The following is a 21,108-nucleotide window of genomic DNA, read 5'->3' on the forward strand; positions in this document are numbered from 1 at the left end:
GCTGAAATGTAACTCCAAACTAGAAAAGTAAATAAAGGAAAGACTGGAGGGTGTTGAGATCGCTCCTCCTACATCATTCCTTATCTAGTTCTTCTTTGTGCAGGGTAGAAGTCAAAACCCACAGCTCCCTCTAATCAGAGCGCTTAACAGGATTAAATGCATTGTTTTCAATAAGTAAAACCTACCTCTGTGTATCTTCCATATATTACATCTGCAGCAACCCTCAAGGGAGATTCTAGTATAAAAAGCTAAGTTTGGCTCAATCATATCAAACACTATCCACTTCAAAAAGTCTAAATAACAGTATCTTGGTTAAGTTGTCTAACTCTCAGCAACTTAAAGTTTGTATGAAATGTATCTATCAGTCTCAAGAAATATGTACAGAGATAGTGTTTGTGCATTCTTTAAATTCTACATCAGCCCACACACTTCACCCCACAGCTCATTTTTTGTTTATTTTTGATAAAAGATGAATAAGAAATAAACCAAATGTCAATGATGTATTCTTCTGGAAAAGTCTAGAGGAGTAGCCACATTAGAGAAGATTGTTCTCAAATACGCATCAGTCCGTAGCTCTAGCAGAAACTGGTGCTTCTTTGAATAACAGAGTGATTTCAGCACTTGCATTTGACACATACTGAAGAAAACCTCCCAAGAGACTGAATCATATTTGTTCCCAAACAAGAAAGCAGACGGTGCCCTGTGACCACCGGGTGATGAATTCTGTTCTGACATTTGAGTGGTTCAATCTTCTGACAAGAATAAGGATCCCACAAGTGGGACTGACTTTGTAGGACAAAGCATGACATTCCCCCTCAGGATGGAAATAATTGCATCTGTATCTTTCTCTCTCTCTGTGTGTGTGTGTGTGTGTGTGTGTGTGTGTGTGTGTGTGTGTGTGTGTTTGATCTCACTGAGGAAAGTCAACCTCGCTAATCAGGAAATTATGTTCCTTCTGTTTTCCTAACCAATCCATGGGCCATGGACTGGGTCATTCATATTTAACAGAATCACAGGATGAATGAGGAATGAAACCATCTCTAGTCCCATCTTTTAATTTTGCAAACACACACACACAAAAGTCAAAGACCAACATGTTTTTCCAAGAACTCACAAGTAGCTCATGCCATTGGGAAAACAAAGATTGTTTACACAGGTGTCTGGACACAGAAGGAAGGAATATATACTGGAGGGAAAGGAGAAAAGACGGTGCCTTCATGCTGGGAAAGTCATCTAAGTGCCATGTACAGATGTTTTAACTTGTCATCCATTTTCCACTAGACTCTGATGAAAAGGACCAAGGCTCCCTGGGTCCTACTGGGCTTCTTCAGCACAGGGCTTTATGGCTGTTACAGAGATGCTCTGCCCTCTGCATCTTAAGACACCTGCCTCACACTCAGACATCGTCTCCTCCTTGCCATTCACATCCACACAGATGCTGTACCCTGCTTCCTGGCACTCCGAAGCTTCCCTGCAGACACATTTGCTGTTCTGAGCTGGAAGAACAAGTGGGAGAGACTTAATGGCACATTGTGAACGCGGCAGACTCAAAGCACATCACCTACAAACTAACGGCATGGTGATTAGGGAGCCCCTGCTTTGAGTGAGACAATAAACTATCTGCTGGAAGGGCAGAAAGACCAGGAAATGGGGCTATTTTATTTCACTTGGTATAAATGGGCTTTGAAGTTGGTGCCAGGCTTTCTACTGGCTGGACACATCTGAGGCAGGTCTATCCAAGTCAAGAGTTCTTCCTCTCTTTCCTCATATGGGCAGCAATCCTTGTGGGCCAGAAATCAAGGATAATTCTTTGTTCCCCAGACCGAATAAGAAGGTTTCAGCTGAGAGTGGAGGGAAAAATCAAAGCTTAGAAAGAAAAGAAGGAAAAGTTCTTTGAGAGAGAAAGTATGGCATTAAGAAGGGCACTTGTCCTATAAAAACTAATCAGAAACAAGGAGAAAATGTGGGAGGTAGCTTGGTGGGAATCCATCACCTGGGTCCTCCGGGGGGGAGAATAAGGAGTCAGCCAGAGAACAGTAAAGCAGCAAGAAGCCTGATGTGGTTGGAGTTACAAATATTGTCATTCTACTGCAACTTATGAAGAACTGAGGGAAAGGTCCCCATGTGGTACACGGGACAGAGAATCAGGAAGCTTACAGATGTCACTATATATCTCATAGTTCAGTTTCCATGTCTACAAGGACAGAAACCCTGGACAGAAGCTTGGTTCCTGCAGCCTAGCCCTTCCCCCTTCGCCATATTCCCCAAAGCATGGGTGGTGTTGAATATCATTGCGAAGCTCTGGTTAGCTGTGTTTTAGGATAATGAACCTCAATCTGAGAAAACAGCTCCTTTGTCTAGTCTCTTCAGGATTCCGATATTTCAAGAAAGGTCAGCTTGGCACTCTAACACTTTTTAAACACCCCTTACAACAAGCGGTTCCTTTAATCTCAGAGCAGCACCTGGCTCAAATCTTCAACCTTACTTTGTTCCACTGTATGTATGTGTGTGTGTATGTGTGTGTATGTGTGTATGTGTGTGCGAGTGTGTGTGTGTGTGTGTGTGTGTGTGTGTGTGCATTCATGTGGATTCCAGGGACAGAACTCAGGATATCAGACTTAGCCACAAGCGCCTTTACCCAACGAGCCATCTAATCGGCCCAGGGAAACTTCTTCGCAAGGGTGTAAAATATAACGATCCAATATTTAGAAGGTATTTTTCTGTAAGTCCTCTTTTTCCTTTAATCTTTTTCATTTTTATTTTATGTGCACGGGTTTCGCCTGTGTGCATGCGTACAATGAAGATAGACTGAGAATTAGTGGGGCTTGGAGGGACACTTAGATGATCAGGAATGGATTTTTGCCCTCTGACACTCATCGTCCAACCCCCTCTCTAGGGAGGGAACTAAAGAGGAAGTTTACTGTCAAGCTAATCTAATACATTTAACATTTTGAGGTATCTGCTGATAAATTGGAAAGTACATTGCTCAAAACTCTTGGCACCATTGCCTTGGCATTCACACAGTCACAAACATGGAAGGGTCCTCACCATCACATTTGCTCCATGGCGGACATGCACCACAAGCTTTCTCAGCTGGCGCAGGAGGAGTACAGCTGTCCTTGCCAACGAGAGTGTAATTTTTTCCCTGACAGTGGAGAACGTGCATCTTGCACACAGTCAGAGACAATACCCTTCTGCCTCTCGCGTCTCGAGCACATACATCCAAGGAAGATCTAGAAAGAGCATTTTAATTACGTTATTTGGCAAGATTTGTTTTCTTTAGAGCTGAGGAAGGTAAACAAAAGTAAGAGTTCATGTTCACAACTCTACAATGCAACCAACACAACAACAAAAGCTTTGTTTTCTCTTCGTGTGCTTACAGTTTTCATATGCCCAGATACCTAGCACTGGTTTATCTTCATCTAGGACAGACCAGACGCGACAAATTGGATGAGAAGGTGAGGTCTGCCAGCAACTGCAGATGGATTGATACCAAAGGAAACAGAAAACCAGCAAAGACCAAACACCCCCAAGAGATCATGTGAAACCACTGACTTCCAAGCTCAGCAGCCCTCTGAGGATATAATTGTGCGTTGTTCACTAGAGTCCTTAAGTAAACAAGGGAAGATGGAACTATTTCTCGATACTGTCTTCAAGGTTTATTTGTACTGTTTTAATTAAGTAGATATAGATTTGTGTGCATACAGCTGTGCACACATGAGTGCAAGAGCCTGTGGAAGCCAGAGGGCTGAGATGTCCTAGAGCTGAGATTACAGACAATTTTGCCTGATGTGGGTTCTGGGAACCAAATTCAGATCCTCTGGAGGAGTATCAAATGCTCTAAACCACTGAATCATCCCTCCAACCCCTACAATGTGATTTTTTAAAAAAGAAAATATCTGTGTAGCCAGTGATATAGATTGTTGAATAAAGACATTTGCCACCAAATCTAATGATGTGAGTTTGATCCCCAGAGCTAACAAGACAGAAAGAAAGCGAGCCAAACCCAGCAAGCTATCTTCTGACTGTCTCACTTGTGATGTGACTTGGTAACCTTCCCCTGCCAATAGACATGACTGTGCTTACAAAGGATTTAGAAATATTTCCACTAAACATCTTAGTGTGTGTGTGTGTGTGTGTGTTTCTGTTGTTAAAATGGTTTGTGTGATTTGAAAGAAAATGGCTCCCAAAAGGAATGGCACTACTCGGGGGATGTGACCATGTTGGAGTAGGTATGGCTTTGTTGGAGGAAGTGTGTCACTGTGGAGGCAGACTTTGAGGTCTCATGTAAGCTCAAGTCATGCCCAGTGAGACAGACCACTTTCTGCAAGTCAAGATGTAGGACTCTCAGCTCCTTCTTCAACACCACGTTTGCCTGCATGCCGCCATGTCTCACTATGATGATAATGGACTGAACTTCTAAAAATGTAAACCACTCCAAATAAATGCTTTTCCTTTTTAAGAGTTGCTGTGGTCATGGTGTCTCTTCACATCAGTAGAAACCCTAACTAAGACGTGGTATGATAGCAATTTAGAAACATCATTTTAAAAAGGAATATTCCCTAAACTAGGCAGAGTGGCACAGTTCGTCTCAGAATTTGAGAGAAGGAAGCAGGAGGATGAGATGTTCAAGGCCAGTCTCAGCTACACAATGAGTTCAAGGCTAGCCTGGATATACAAGACCTGTCTCAAACTCCCCCTGAACCCTATACTCTCCCCACAAAAAAAAATCCATTTCTAAATAATGATGGATATGAAAAGTACTGTTGCAGGGAAAAGTCTTATACAACAATGAATGTTTTATATATTTGCCAGGAAGATTTTACTTTCACATACTTCATTTTCTTTTTCTCTTTGACCTAGAGCTAAATTTCTCTAGAGTGGATTATACAGAAAAAAATTTATTATGCATAAATCTTTTTCTCTGTTTATTTAAAATTTGAATATAGCTACTTAGAGTGGTTTAAGAAGCAGAAACCTTACAATGCGATGTTGATATTAGCATCCAATACTGTGGCATTATACTAAAAATCATGCCATGGCTATGAATGACAGAGTGAGGATAAACTGAGGGAGATGGAAGAGTTAGAAAGAGAAAAAATGATTGAAATAAATAATAGCTATAAGACAGCAATAACAGAGTTGGAACACTAGAATTAAAACATCTGGGCTGATCACAATCTCACTAATTTTCTGCATATGAAAAGTCATGATAGGTTATCACTATCATCTACCATTAATTCAAGAAGTGGATATGGGTTTTGAGGAGCATAGAAACTACAAAATATTCAGTAAGTTGTTCTTTTGATTCCTAAAGATGAACCAACTTTAGTCCTTAATCTTAAAAATGAAAATGGTCCAGAGACTGAATTTCTCCTATGTCCTCCCAGACCCTTCTCCATTCCTGCTCATCTTCTTTGAAATCTGGCATGGAAGGGTCATATCAGACCATGCTTATCCTGTAGCTGTGAGTGGTTCTGTCCTTGTGGAGCCCTTGGTGGAGCGGTTTTAACCACAGAAGGAAGTGTTTATAACTCTGGATTAGACCTGTGGTGCCTCTCAAGTCCCTAAAGGGAGTCTGCTCCTCCTTAGCAGCAGTCCTGTCATACCTGTATCTGTCTTCACATTTCCTAAATGTCTTTCTCCCTCTTTCAGGCCTGGGCATGGATACACACACACACACACACACACACACACACACACACACACACACACACGAGATTATCGTTTGCTTTATTCTGCCCACATTTTTGTAGGCATGCTGCTAAACCTCTCCTGGTCCTCTCCAAATTGTACAACCTGTATCTTGCTAGGCTCCTGACACAGACTTCCAGGAGCTACTTCCCAAATCCTCCTAAAAGCAGTGACCAGAAACTGGTAGCCTTCCTAGAAGGCAGATCTAGAAAGGAAGCTTCCGGCATCAGAAAAGCAGCTGCTCTATTATCTATTGGTATTGCTTTTCAAATTTTACGTTCAATGGGAATCTCAGCTTAATCCTCCAAGGCTCTAAATCATCAGGTGACAGTACCGTCATTTTGCCTCAGTTTATATATAGAACAAGCAGTGCTCAAGTGGCCCTTCAGTGTCTTGCCCCTTCAGATTAGAATCTTGCTTAACACCATGGCTGTCGCCCTATGTATGACCTGCAACGGCAGCAATGGGACAGATTAAAATGCTAAGACCCTTAGCTATTCATAAGCTATACCTTCATCCAATAAGCTGTTCGAAGCTACCCCGTTTGCCCTGGATAAAAGCAAACAGAAGAGCGAGCGGCAAAGACAGGGCTTACCCACACTCGTAGGGCATTTTACAGACGCACTTTGAGTTCTGCAGTTTCTCCCAGGGCTGGCATGCAGGAGCTGCTGGTGGGAGGGTGGTGGTGTCTGAAAGAAACATTGAAGAGAGATGTGATCCTTAATAAAAGACAACTGCTTTACAATAGAACTTGCTGAATCAGGATCTGTCGGAGTCTCGGTTGCAAGGATTTTCTATAGTTATAAGATGTGGATTTGGGTGGGTGAGGTAGTGGGGAGGATGAGGTTGGGGAAAGGGAAACCATAAAAAAATATTGCGTGAAAAACATGCATTTTCAATTTTAAAAATTAAAAAAAAAAACCTGCCACCTCTCGTCCCTAACCAAGCAGCCAACTCTAATTGACATCTGCTTGCAAAGGAAAAATTAGTTTTCTCCAGTAGCATCTCACTGGGTATATTAAGCACAGTTATGGGTGGGCTCTGTGCCCAGCAGGGGAAGGACAACACACAATGAACTCGATGGTATTTCTGTAAACTTTTCGTCTCATATTGTTTGTTAGAGCATTTTTTGCATTACTTGTCTTTTACTTGTATATTATGGTCTCCAGTTTTGTGTTTTTATGGTGTGCGTATAGTTTGTGTACATCTGTGTGGTTTTTTTTTAAATTCTGGTTTGTTTGGGTTTGTTGCTGTTGACCTGTTGTTTTTGAAAGAAAGAAAACGGGCATGGAATTTTGGGTAAGGATCTGGGGAGGACGCAGGAGGAGTTGGAGGGAGAGAAACCATGATCAGAATATATTATATGAAAAATTAGTTTCCAGTTATTTAGGGGTGTGTGTGTGTGTGTGTGTGTGTGTGTGTGTGTGTGTGTGTGACAGCAATTAAATAAACAGAATGCCATGAATTTGAGAGAAAGCCAGGAGGTGTATGGAAATGGCTAGAATGAGGAAAAGGAAGCAGAGAAATGATGAAATTATATTTTAATTTTAGGAAATAAGAAAATTTAATGTATAAAGTTATAAAGTTCTGAAGCATATCACGCTATAAAACCCTGCAGAGTGGCAACAGCTACCCCTTCCCAGGCATGTTGAACTGATCACGCACGGTACATACATCTTGATCCCTGCTAACAAGCTCATATGTAAGAGATGAAAATCCTGGAAATGGGAGCTATTTCAAATATTTAACAAATGTTCACATTTGAATTCAGGGTTAGTGAAGCCGATCCTTGTAAACTGTCGTTTTAGACTGTGAAGCCGATCCTTGTAAACTGTCGTTTTAGACTGCATTTCACAACGCCCACCACTGACTGGCCACAATGTTACTTTCTCAATTTGTTTTTGCTTTGTTGTTTCCTTTTCTTTTGAGACAAAGTCTTATAATAGAGCTCAGGTGAGCCTCAAAGTTGAGATCCTCCTATCTCAGTTGTCAAGGCTTGGGAAGTGATCTGAATAAGAATGTCCCTATCCACACAATGGGCTCATATATTTTCATTCTTAGTCTCCAGTTGAACTGTTTGAAAGGATTAGGAAGGGTGTCCTTGTTGGAAGAGGTGTGTTATTAGGGGTGGGCTTGAAGGTTTCAACAGCCATACCAGACCCAGTCTCTCTCTCTCTCTCTCTCTCTCTCTCTCTCTCTCTCTCTCTCTCTCTGCCTGTTGTCTGCAGATCAGGATGGAATCTCCCTTTCTCCCTCCCTCCCTCCCTCCCTCCCTCCCTCTGCCTGTTGTCTGAAGATCAGGATAGAAAGCTCTCAGCTGCTTCTCCAACACCATGCCTGCCTGGCTGCTGTTACATTCTCCACCATGATGATAATGGACTAACCGTCTAAAACTATAAGCAAACCCCAATTAAATTCTTCCTTTCCTAAGAGTCACTTTAGTCACAGTGTCTCTGCAGAGCAATAAAACAGTAACTAAGACAACAGATATGGGCCACCACAACCAGCAGTTTCTTTGCTTTCATCAACTAAGTTATGACAATAGGTGAAGATGTATAGAATCTATATTTTGCAACTTTTCTGAGATCTAAAATTATTTCAAAGCAAAACAGTTTTCTATTTTTTTAGGAGCATATATTTTGGACTGAATTAAAAATATCTCCCATAAGCTCATGCATTTGAGCACTTGGTGACACCATCTGAGGAGATATGGAACCTTTAAGAGGTACAGTCTTCCTAGGGAAAATACATCGCTAGAGGTGGGCTTTGAGAATTCAGTCTTTGATCAAGTTGATTTCATCCCAGAGATGAAGGGATGGTTCAATATACAAAATTCTGTCGATATAATCTACCATATAAATAAACTGAGAATTCACTCTGACCCCACCTCCAGTTCTCCCTCTTTGTTTCCTCGGCGCAGTTGTGATGTAATCATCCAGCTTTCAGCTTCTGTCACCTGATCTCACCCCCACCCCCACCCCACCATTATAGACTTCCCCTCTGGAACCAAACAAACTCTTCTGTAAATTGCTTTGGGTCATGGTATTTTATCAAAGGAACAGAAAAGTCATGAATACAGCTCATAAGCTAATAGATTTCATTTTGATATCTTCATTGATGAGCATCATAGCATTTTGCTTATATTAAGCTCCTTATTCCTCTCTCACCTTCCTCTCCCTCTTACTGGTTCCCTTCTTCCCTCTAAATAGCCATCTACTTCAATATCAAATACATTTACTACTGTTGCTTTTATTTTTGTTGTTGTTTGTATGTACACACAGGGACATATGTGTCACTGTGTGTGTGTGTGTACATGTGTGTGTACATGTGTGTATGTAGGTCAGAGGACAACTTTCAGAAGCAAGTTCACGTTTTCCACCCATTTTGGAGGCAGGGTTTCTCGTTTCACCCCACACTCCAGATAGCTGACCTACGGCCTTCCATTTCACCATAGAAGGACTAGGATTACGCTCACTACTGTATCTGGTTTTTTACTTGGGTCCCAAGGGTCAAACTCAAGCTGGCAGGCTTGTGTAGCACATGCTTCTACCTGTTAGCCACATGACCAAGTCTCATACGCATATTTTTAAGTGTGCATTGTACATATGAGAGGAAAACATGTTTGTCTCATTCTGCTTGCCACAATAATCTCCAGCTCCACTATTTTCTTTCAAATAATATAGCTTTGTTTCTCTTTGAGGTGATAAAACCCCTCTGTGTTTATTTTCTTTTCATTCTAATTTTTAAATTTGTATTTAATACTAATATTTTTAAAGTGTCAAGCTTACACCCCATTCTCTCCCCTCGAATACTTCTACTCTCCTCCCACACACACTGCTATCTCCTCCCAACTTCTTATGCTCTAATTTTTTTTTTTAACCCAGTGAGTCCACTTAGTGCTGCGTATATGTGTGTGGGTGTTTGACCATCTACTGGGGCATGGGTAGCCTCTCACAGGCTGCATTCCTGAAGAAAGTTGAGCCAAGGGTCTTGTGTATAATAAATCAAATTTTGTTCGTTCATTCATCTGTTGGTACAAATCTAAGCCGATTCCATCTTTGCTGTTGTAAGAGCCGTAATAAATATGGATGTGCAGGTATTTATGTCCTATGATGACTTAGATTTCATCAGGTAAGTAATGTTATTGGAATATATGCTACTTCTAGTTTTGATTTTTTTTTGAGGCATCTGTGAACTGGTTTCCAAAGTGATTGGACTAATTTACATTCCCATTAGTAGTGTATAAGGGTTCCCTGCACTGCCAGAAGTTGTGATTATTTGCTAAAACATTTTTTTATTTTATTTGCGAGATCAAAACACATTTATATGCAAAATCTTGAAGACAGGTAGAGAAGATAGCTATTCATCACGGGGTGTGCATTATATTAGTTATCTGCATATTAAAATGATTAAAATAGTGAATCTTATGTATAGCTTAGCAAAATTTTTAGATGACTTAATATTTAGACATTGAAAGATCTAGTACTTCATTCATATATCTATCACTTAACTGATATTTGTGTGTGAGTTTGTATGTGTGTGAAACATGCATGTGTTTGTGTGCTTAGCACAGTTTCTAAAGGATTAAATATTCAAAGGCTAGTACTTTAATCATTTATTACTTAAATCGTGTGTGTGTGGTGGTGATGGTGGTATGTATGTCTATGTGTGAACGTGTGTGTTAGAGGTGTGGGTGTTGGTGGTTGTGAGTGTGTATGTGAATGCGTGTTATTATGTGTGTGTGTGTATGTGTGAGTGTTAGAGGTGTGTGTGTTGGTGCTGGTATGTGTGTATGTGAATGTGTGTGTTATTATGTGTGTGTATGTATGTGTGAGTGTGAACGTGTGTGTTAGAGGTGTGTGTGGTGGTGGTGGTATGTGTGTATGTGAATGTGTGTGTTATTATGTGTGTGTGTCTATGTGTGTGTGGTAGAGGTGTGTGTGGTGGTGGTGGTATGTGTATATGTGTGTTAGTATGTGCGTGTGTCTATGTGTGAGTGAGCATGTGCATGTGCGCAAGTGTATGCATATGTGGAAGCTAGAGATCAATGTCAGGGTGTCTTCCTCTATCACCCTGCACCTTATTTTTGAGACAAGGCATCTCTCTGCACCTGGAGCTCACCATTTTGGCTGGACTGGCCAACCAGTCAGCTGCCAGCATCTACCTGTTCCCATGCTCTCAGTGCTGGAAGTAAAGACACCACAACACCCGGCTTTTCTCTGAAAGCTGGAGATCTGAACTAGGCTCCTAGCGCCTATGCAGCAGACACTGCACCCCCTGAGCCATCTCCCCATCCCCATGCTCAACTAATATTTTAAAGCACTAGCTCTGAACGCTGATAAACATGGGAACTTTAGTTTTTTATAAGTTTATTTTAAGTGCATTTGTTTTTGTTATCTACATATTCAGAAAAATACACAGGTCCATAAAACATCCTTAATTAGAACCAACCATAATACCGTTTTCTTCTACTGAGTGTGGGGGGGGAGCATACTAAATTATACTATAAAATGACAAAAGCAAGCATTTCAGAAAAACAACTACCTAATTTTCTCTGGAACCAAAATATATCCTCATTAAGTGCATATTGTTCTCTTTCATCTTAGAATCACAGGTACAGGTGCCTTATTTGACACAACACTATGCTAGAGGGAACACAGGAGACAGCAATTGTTTTCTGATGTGTTCAAACGAGAGCTAATGCAGAAGGCACTCCATTAATCCACTCTCCTCTCTACTGTCTGTTCATCACCACAGTTCAGGTCTAATGCAGGGGAACAGTGTTCCAAGTAGTGTGATCTTTCCTGTTGTAAGCATCAAATTCACTGAACTGGATTTGTTATAGAATCTAGTACTTCATCCTCCTAAGAACAGACAGATTTTAACACTGCATTAAAATATTTACACTGATGACATATTGTGTAGAATAGCACGTACATGAGATTTCCCTCTTTCCGGGTTATAATTACTAAAAGCATCTTTCCAGGCTGGAGAGATGGAGCGGCAGTCAGGAGGACTTGCTGTTCTTGCAGCAGCCCTGGGCTCAGCCCATGTCACACACACACACCTCTCACTACTGTCCTTAACTGCAATTCCAGGGTCTCCAGTGCTCTCTTTTAGCCTCTGCATGCCTTGGTCACACATGCAGTGCATTTGCATACAGGCAGGCGAAACATGTATACACACACAATACAAACAAACTCATCTTCTTAAATTATTAAGTAAATAACACACTTACATTTATCAATATATAATCAAGCAATAAATATACTTTAAAAAGATATTTGGCCCATTTCAAAACCTTTGAAAATACATAATTTTGTCTTCCTAAATTGTTTTTTGTTTTTGGGGGGGGTTTTTGTTTTGTTTTTTGCTGTCTTAGGTGTTTGTTTTTTGAGACAAGGTCTTTCTACATACCCCTGACTGTCCTAAAATTCACTATGTAGACAAGGCTGATCTCCAGGTCACAAAGATCTACCTCCTCTGCCTCTGAGAGGTGGGATTAAAGATGTGCACCACAACACCCAATTTATCTTGGGTTCTTAAAAGAATATTCGCATGTGACTAATGTTTAGAATACTAGTTTGCTAAGAGTAAAAGACCGCCCCAGCTCCCACACTCCCACTCTTAGCTAAAAGCCAAGGGCCTGAAACTGAGCTCAAACTCCCAGGAAGCAACTATTTGGGCTCTGACTCCAACTCCAGGAGTTAGTGGTTGCAGAAGACAGCAGACCCCGCAATCACATAGCTTATCTAAGAAAAACAGCTACCTTCCCCTCCAATTCTGTCCCTAACAAGGCCCTCATGCCCCTTCCCTATCCTTAGCTACAAAAACATCAGCCTACATCTACATCTCTTGAACTCCAGTCATTGAGAGATTGGGTCCTGTGTCTTCATCTTGGGGTGACTAGAATTAGAGATATCGCCTCTCTGGTATTAAATAAAGGAAGCTCTACCTGCTGAGCCATCTAGAGTCTCATCTTTTCCTTCTTCCTGAAAACTTAATTCTTCCTTACCCTCACAAAGAGTTGCTTCCCTAACAACAAGATTTTCCTTTGAATAATGTCTACTTCGCAGTGTTAAACATAAATGCTTTACAAATTTTCAACTTTAATATCAGTAAACTCTAAGATTCCAGAAATAAAGCATTCAAAGTTGAAAATAAATTATCATCTTGACTCTGAGTTTAGGAAATCAGAAGAAAACCAAACATCAGCTTGCAAAAAGCCTTCATTTTCTTGGTACTCTGGCAGATATAACTCTCTACGAAGAAGTGAAATTCCGTGTGCGGCAGCTTCTCCTGCCCCTGCACTCCGCGAGTCTGTCGTGAACCGTGAATGGCTGTCACACCATCTACACACTGACCCCATTCTCCTAGGGAGCCAGATGCAGAGAACGATATGATGTGCCAGAATGCCATGGCGGTCACCATAGGGACTTTCACCTGTCTGATTACAGGTGGCATTGAGGAGACACAGGGGCCACTCACCTTTTTGCACACAGCGGGCATTCTTCAGCTCAGGACTCCATTTAAGGCTGGAGCCGCACAGGAAGGCTGAAGGACCTTCTAAGGACATGCCAGCTGCACAGGAGAGGGTCACCTTCTCACCGACCGTGTAAAAGGGTTTCTGGGGGTGGCTTTGCATGCCATTCATCAGCACAGGGAGAGTGCAGGCAATTTCTGAAGATGAAAGAGAACATCATGCAAGGGTCACTGCTTCCCCAAACAACCTTTTTAAAGACAGCCTGGGTGTGTGCTAAGATTCAGGCTCTGCCTTTTCGCAGCAGAGGACAGGCAGGGAAAACAGAGAGTCTACTCATAGGGCGCTCCCAAAGGCAGGCTCCGCGGTGTCTGACGCATAATTGACCAGCGAAAGACTGAAGACAAAACAGCTGTCATCTCCTTCCCCTGCCCTCAAAGCAATGTGACAACCTAAAATGAGTAAGCCTAGAAATAGAGTCCCAAAGCCCAGGCTGCTGCTAAAAGCAGCCTTCACAGCTGCCTCTTATCTCTGTAGTGAGGTGAGGTCCCACCAGAACTTCCCCCAAGAGCTTCGTTCATTTGCATATCATTAGCTCTAATTAGATATGTCACTCTCTACAAATCTAAAGCACCACCTTTCACCTTGCAGCCCTGAAAGTACACAGTGCTCAGTATTTTTCCCATCTCAAACTTTCCCTTAACGGCATTCATTAGTCCAACTCTATTTAAAAACAAAACAGCAGAAAAAAACGTGAAAAATCTACATAGTTAGGAAGAGCAGGTCAGAAACCATGACTGGAAACAGACATCTTTGCCAAGTCCCTCATGGATTTTGGACAAGTACAGCATTGCTCTGTTTCAGCCCTGACTTTATCAGAAGACCCATTCGTTCATTTATACAAACACAGTATTTATCATTTATTACATGTCTGCATTTTGTCCAATGGGCTGTGTACTGGTAGATAAAGCTAAGTACTGATCACATGCTGTGCCTTCAAAATCTGGCCGTGAGTTTGTTTCTGGCGTGATACATCTGCCACATCTATTACGAGAATGTCCTTCAGCCTCTCTCCAACCAAGACAGATAGGAAGATTGCTCAAGATTAAAGGAAAAATGTTTCTGAGACTCAGAGAGTTGTCAAACGAGTGCAGATTCAAAGGTCCAAGATTTCAATGAGGAGAAATCTAAGGCAGTGGTTACAGACTGGGCAATGCTTTTCTCCAGGCGGTATTTGCAAATTTGAAAAACTAACACAAAATAAAAAATAAGAATGTAATGCAGAACAGACAAACCGGGGAGAGAACTGCAGCTCAAAGGTTAAACGGCTTCTAGAGCCTGATTAGAGTCACAGGGTAGAGGATCCAGGGCTCTCACATTGTCAAGAAAAGGGGGCGGGGCAGACAGCCAAGAAGAAAGTTCAGACTTTTCCTTGGGATCACTTAGTGGCTAGACACCACTGGAATAAAGGTTATCCAGTCGAAAAGCAGCTTCATTGTTGACGCCTCCAAAGATGTCATCAAAGCCTCAGATTGTTCCTAAAGTTTTTCATGTGTAGAGTGGCATTTGGTTAGGACTAATCTAATGTTCAAAAACATAAACATGACCAAAGTTTGACCACTAAAAATAAAACAGAAACAAGAGGTGCAAATAATGAGATTACTAGAAATTTATTACTAGCCCCTTGAAAAAGCCGCGGTTACTTTGTTGAGGAATCTAAATGATGTCGAGTGAAGTGTCTCAGTCCTAGGAGGCTGAGGCAAGAGGACTGCCATTAGTTGTGGTCACGTGAATTCCAGGCCAGCTTGGGCTATTGAGTGAAATTTTGCCTCAAAAAATAAACAAACAAACAAACAAAAACATAAATGAAAAGATGGAAATTTTCTACAGAACATTGGAAAATAGCAAGGCAGTAGTGGCGTATGCCTTTAATCCCGCACTTGGGAGTCAGAAGAAGGGAGATCTCTGAGTTCAAAGCCATCCTGGTCTGCAGCGTGAGTTCCAGGACAGCCAGAACCACACAGAGAAACCTTGTCTCGAAAAACATAACAAAACAAAACAAAAACGGAAAATATAAACAGCAAAATATATTAACAATTCAATAGGATTCTTTAAAAAAAAACTACAACCACGATTATGCAGAAAATTTATGAGTGAAAGATAAACCAATAGAAATACCATGAAAACAAAGCAAATTATACAAAGCGTTATATATACAGTGATGTGAACATCAGCATCCATCTCTCTCAGCTTTCTGGCTGCCGAAGCTATGGGAGCAGCCACCCAACCTCCCTCCACCAAGGCTGCCTCATCATGAATATACCTTCCCTGGGAACTGTGAGCCAACATAAGTCTTTATTTCCTAAAGTTGCTTTGATCTGGCATCTTGGTCACTGTGGTGAGAAAAATGGCTGATGCAGGCTCCTGACAGCCTGTCAGAAAAAGGAGATGAGTTGCTGATGCTGTAGAGCTGACGGTGATTTGTTCTAGAGTATTGGGGTTAGCATAAGTGTTATATATCTTGATTCACCTCTTCCTCTCTATCACTCTGTCATTTTAGGGTATATCCTACAGCCAAGACCACTCACTCTGACAACGCATTTCTCCGACAAGCCACTGCAAATCTTCTCCACATCTGGCCATGGGATCTCCAACAAGGGAATACCCTTCATTGCAAGCATATACTATGGTTTTCCCTACAGGAAACGTGGTACTTTCATCCTAAACAAAGAAAAAAGATGGAGAAAGGTTGAGTTTGCGTGTTTCTCATTAATGAAATGTTTCTTTAGGTTTATTTGTCCTACAAACCATAATTAACTTTAAGCATTGGTAAACCTACTTTCAAACAATTGATTTAAAAAACCAATATAAAGCATTTTTCCCTGTAAGGGTCTATTCAACAGCACTAATACCATCATTGATTGACATAAAGCCATAAACGCCAACAAATGACACACATATAGACTGTTCCCCAAGTGCTGCACTGAGCGTTTGGCTAAAATCACTTTCATGGACACCATTATAGAGATTTCCTTCCCTTACACTTGCAGTTAAAGGCAGTTTGCCATCAAATTTTGGAAGTAGTTTTCTTTCCCATCAGTTCTTCTGAAAGATGCATATTCTGTTCATTGACAACACTACCTAGTAAATATCAGCGTAACAAAAATATTTCCATTTTCTCAATAACTTCATGAATGTCTTTCTCATTGATGACATTTAATCAGCTTGTTGTTTGCTTTGCTTTTTGAGATAGGGTCTCACTGTGCCTCTCAGGGTAACCTGGAATTTGCTAAGGAGCCCTAGCTGGTCTCAAGCTCAGAACCTGACCCTTCCAACTTCTGAATGCTGGGATTACCAGCATACACTACCACACCTAGCTCACTGATGACTTCTAACAAACATGACATCATCTCCTCCCACTCTTCATTATAGTTATGGAAACGCCGCTATGGCTGGATTATGTATTTTATTAGCCTATAATGTTGGGAGGCAAACTGTCATAATAAAGGACGAATTTCAAATCTCAGCCTGAGAGAGGATAATGACCCCCATTTGAGGTTCTTGATTCCTCCCTTAGTCTCTGGTTCTCCCCACCCCGAGGGAAATGCTGAAGAAATAAAGGCCTGGGGAATGGTGTGGAGACTGTATCTCACCCAGATCTACTCTAGGAAATAAAATCCAATTTTCAATAGAACCCTCATTATCATTGCCAGACATACCACTCCAGACTTAGTCTGCCTCCTTCATTAGAAGCTAAAGGAAACAAAGGAGAAGGTACAGGTCAGGTTTTTACTGTAGCCCCGAGGCCTTCTGCTACTTTGTAAGAGTGACTGCATGATAAGGAGGTTTCACTCAACACCATCCAAACATTTCCATATAGAAACCACCTTTAGAAACTAGAAAAGAGGATGTCCAGGCTCCACCTGCAACCTACTGAGTCAGAAAGGGTTGGAGGATGGGAATCAAGCAGCAGCATCTATTTGGAGGTTCCTGAGTGACCTATGTTGACATTCTGAAACAATATTGAAAAATATTGGCTCCTAAAAAACGCAAAAGAACTTCATAGGTTGCTAAGATGTATGAGTTTGCAATATATTGCTCTAAACATGTTTCATTCAAACACCCCATAAATCATGGTGAGTGTGTAGAACATTCTACCACTATCTACCTCATCTCCTTATTCTTCTGTTTCCTTATTTGTTCAACAATATATACATTTGTGGAAACTTAAGCAAACTCTCATTATTGTAAGCTGAAGAGCCTAGAATTTAAGAATCAAAATGACCCATGAAGAAGATAAATTTGGCAGCATTGAAGACATCCTTATGAAGCATATCTATTGTGTGAGGCATGAAGAGATCTCATTGAATTTCAACTCAAAACTCAATTGTAAGAAAAACTTGGACCAGAACTAACTAAGACCATCACAATGCCAAGTGACATCACTAGAACAACTAATGGGAGATGACCAGGGTCTTTTCTTGACAATAAAAATTGGTAAAAGTATGATAGCCTCCATCCATCAGACAGTGGTTAAAAATATCTCTGGAGGTAAATAAAATACTTCATGATGAAACCTTTTAAGATAAGCCTTTTTCAGTGAAAAGAATAAAGAAGATTCTGCAATCTTAAGAATTTGTGTGTACATTCACACTTAGTAACATTGGCAATGTTGACTAGCCCTCTGGCATGATGGTAACTCCCATTCATCAGATGGCAGTAGTGACATCCTAGACCATAGAAGGAATGCTACCTTCTACAAAATTTGAATCACCTTGGGACAAAGAAGAAATGTCACAAATAAAATCCTCCACTACTGAAGTTAAAGTACCTATAAAATATTTTACCACTATTTCACCAGGGAGAAGGAGATAGATTATAGCCAAGAGACAAGAGCAGTAATATTTATAAAGAAAAATGATATCTTTTCATAACCAACTTGAACAAATCCATCTTTTAAGGCAGGAGGTGATGGGCAGAATCCTTTGGGAACCAAAGACAAAGAAAAGCAATGTGGTTCAAGTAATCTGGAAAAAAAAAAACAGAAACAAATGGAAATTGATATGATTGGTTTCCACAATATAGATGGTATATTATATTATACTATATTTTTATTTACATCTGAAGGTATGCAAAGAGAAAGTATAAGACCATGGATAAATATTTTGGTCAATCTCAGAACCAAATATGTAGCCACATTATATTTTCTAAATACCTTGAGCATAAACTCAATCTAGTAAAAGATGGTGATTTAAGTATCCACAGGATCAGTAGTATGAGAAGCAAGCAGGAAGAAAGATGAAAGTTTTGGGGTAATGCATCCACATTATATGATTTCTAGAGTTGATCTCTTTCAGATATCACTGTCTCCTGCTGTTGGGTTCTGAAATCCTTTGATCACAAAATCAATTCTACTTGATGAAAGAATAGCAAGTCTAAAAGGAGCAGAGATCCTTAACGCCACATCCCCACGCTATTCCTGAAAATTTACCGCCACTGTGATCATTCCAGGAGAAGCTTATAGCTGTAATGATCATGGCAACGTCGTCACTAAACAGTGATTGTCCATGGTGCCTCTGTGCTCATTATACTACCAGTCCTCTCCAGCGAGCGAAATCTGAGTGAGGGGAACACAGTAGGCTAGGGCACTTCCTTCTCAGCCGAATTCCTCATCTTTTCCAACACCCCAAGGAAACCAGAAATATGAAGTCATAATCAAAATTTTGCTAAATCTACCAATCAGGAGAACACATTCACTCATTAGAGGAAGAGGAAGACAAAGGAGGAGGAGGACGAAGAAAGAAGGAAGGAAGGAAGGAAGAAGGAAGAAAAACAGGAAGCAGAGACCACTTCCATGTCTCCTTTAAAATGTCCCCCACGCTCTCTGGCTTTGTATATAAAGGTTTGTTATTCCTCCATTTGATAGACTTAGTTCTGTGTAAAAGGCAGAGACCTGCTTCCCACACTCATCCTCTTGAAGGTACAGTGCATTCTCACGATAACCCACATGTCCTTCCCCACTGACACTGGATATAGTCATTTTATAAGGCATGAAAGACAAGAGTCAAGGCAGCCTACGCCTTCATCTATCACACACCGGAGCTCCTTGTTTCTTTCTTTAACTCCCATGGCCTCCAAATTGTCTTACTGAAATCTTTTGTATAGTTTTTGAACTTTTGGAATGTGGCACAAATGGACCAACAAATGCACTTTGGGAGTCTTTCAGATAGGTCCGCTGGAAAACTACCCCAAATGCCACACGTGATACCTTCATTCAGCTGTCTAAAATGAGATCAGTCATTACTCCAATTCCGAAATGGCAACTAGGGTTTCCTCTTCAGACTGAAAATGACAAGGAGATAAAAAACTGACTCAAAAGACCCAAATGAAAAGGAGCTTGTTTCTTTTGTGGCTAAAAGCCAAAAATTACCTTGTACCTCTTTGACCAACTCATCTTTGCCAGGTACCATGGATTCCAGAAGCACTGGGGGCTGTGATCCATGGTCTGGCTCCTAAATGATTTAAGGTTACCTCTTACAATAGGTTACAACAATAAAGTCCCAGTAGGAGGAAACTCCTCAGGGACTGGAGAGATGGCCCAGTGGTTGAGGAGACTCACTGTTCCTGCAGAGGACCAGAGTGCTGTTCCCAGCCTCCAAGTCAGAGGGCTTGTAACAGCCTATAACTCTAGCTCCAGGGAAATCCTTAACCTCTAACCTTCTTGGGTATGGGCATTCACATATACATATACAAAATTAAAAATAAGAAAATAATCTTAAAAGAGAAAAAGATCATTCTGGTCAAAAGAATAGAGTCTCTGGGGAGACCAAAAATTTTGGTGAAGCCAAATTAATCACTTGGCCCCTAAGTGGGCAGGCTTACCTTAAGCTATGCTATCTTTAGACAGAATAATATTTCTGTTAGGCAGAATAATTATCCTTTTATTGAGATACTATACTTTGCCTTCACTGACCACTCCTTAGCACAGTCTCTTACAGAGCACCACCATGCTGCTTCACATATTAATTACTCAGGAAAATACAGCTTCTCCTTTTCTGTCTGTCTCTGCTCAACTTTGGATTTCCCTGAATATAACACTTTTTTATTTGTTCCCTAAAGCTCCCCTCTCCGTCCTATGACTGCTAGTGTGTCACACGTCTGACCTCCATGTCAGTTTAAATAGCATGGCTTCCTTCCTTCCTTCCTTCCTTCCTTCCTTCCTTCACTCCCTCCCTCCTCCCTTCCTTTCCTCTTTCCTCTTCTATTTTTCTCCTCTGGGAAGTTGATGAGACTTATAGCTCACTTGCTATAGGAGTGTTTCTTTAAAGCCCTAGTAAAAATGGCCTCCAAGCTTAGAAAAATAAAATAACTCTACAACAGAAAACAAAAACAAAGAAAAAAATACGTGGTCCTGGTGACACAAGGTGACACAAACTACAATCCCAATGCTTGGAGAGATCAGGAGTTCACGATCATCCTCATTCACATGGTGAGTTTGAGGACAGCCTGGGCTACATGAAACCCAGTCTCGATTAAGTGAATAAATAAATGATTGCTTTAAAATAAGTCTAACAGAGACGTTCGCTTCAGTCAAGAAAGCTGAGAGAGCTTCTGCATGATCCTCGCCAGTGTAAAGTTAGAGTCAGATCACCACTACAGCAGTCAGGCAAAACAGCATCCATCTAAAGTGTCTGACTTTATGCTTGTGCCAGAGATTCAGAAAGTAGGAGGCAGTGCTGTACCTGACCGTCTACACGTTTATTGGGGTTTTCCACAAGCCTGTGTCAGTCACTTTTACGTGGTGGATCTCATTTAGTGCTTATATTGTATTATCAGTTTACCTACAACTATTAGTCTGACTTTAAGTGTCGGTCATGTGACTTGCTCAGGGCTACACAGCAAGAAGTAAGCAGAACCACCAGCCTACTCCCAAT

The 21,108-nt window shown here is 41.0% G+C and overlaps 1 protein-coding gene across 1 annotated transcript in view; it reads right to left on the bottom strand.

The window, feature by feature from the left end:
* Positions 1 to 1,039: 1,039 nt before the first annotated feature.
* C7 (complement C7) overlaps positions 1,040 to 21,108 on the bottom strand; it is a 56,703-nt gene continuing 36,634 nt past the window's right edge. Inside the window, exons 13-18 of the mRNA XM_048428553.3 lie at positions 18,114 to 18,201; positions 15,763 to 15,895; positions 13,183 to 13,374; positions 6,290 to 6,383; positions 3,049 to 3,233; positions 1,040 to 1,496 (exon numbers count right to left, since the gene is read on the bottom strand). Of these exons, the coding sequence (XP_048284510.3) occupies positions 1,315 to 1,496; positions 3,049 to 3,233; positions 6,290 to 6,383; positions 13,183 to 13,374; positions 15,763 to 15,895; positions 18,114 to 18,201 (874 nt within the window). The 3' untranslated portion in view covers positions 1,040 to 1,314. The remainder of the gene's footprint in view (positions 1,497 to 3,048; positions 3,234 to 6,289; positions 6,384 to 13,182; positions 13,375 to 15,762; positions 15,896 to 18,113; positions 18,202 to 21,108) is intronic.

The sequence above is a fragment of the Myodes glareolus genome, chromosome 15 (genome assembly GCF_982192425.1).
Source record: "Myodes glareolus chromosome 15, mMyoGla1.1, whole genome shotgun sequence".
Lineage (NCBI taxonomy): Eukaryota > Metazoa > Chordata > Mammalia > Rodentia > Cricetidae > Myodes > Myodes glareolus.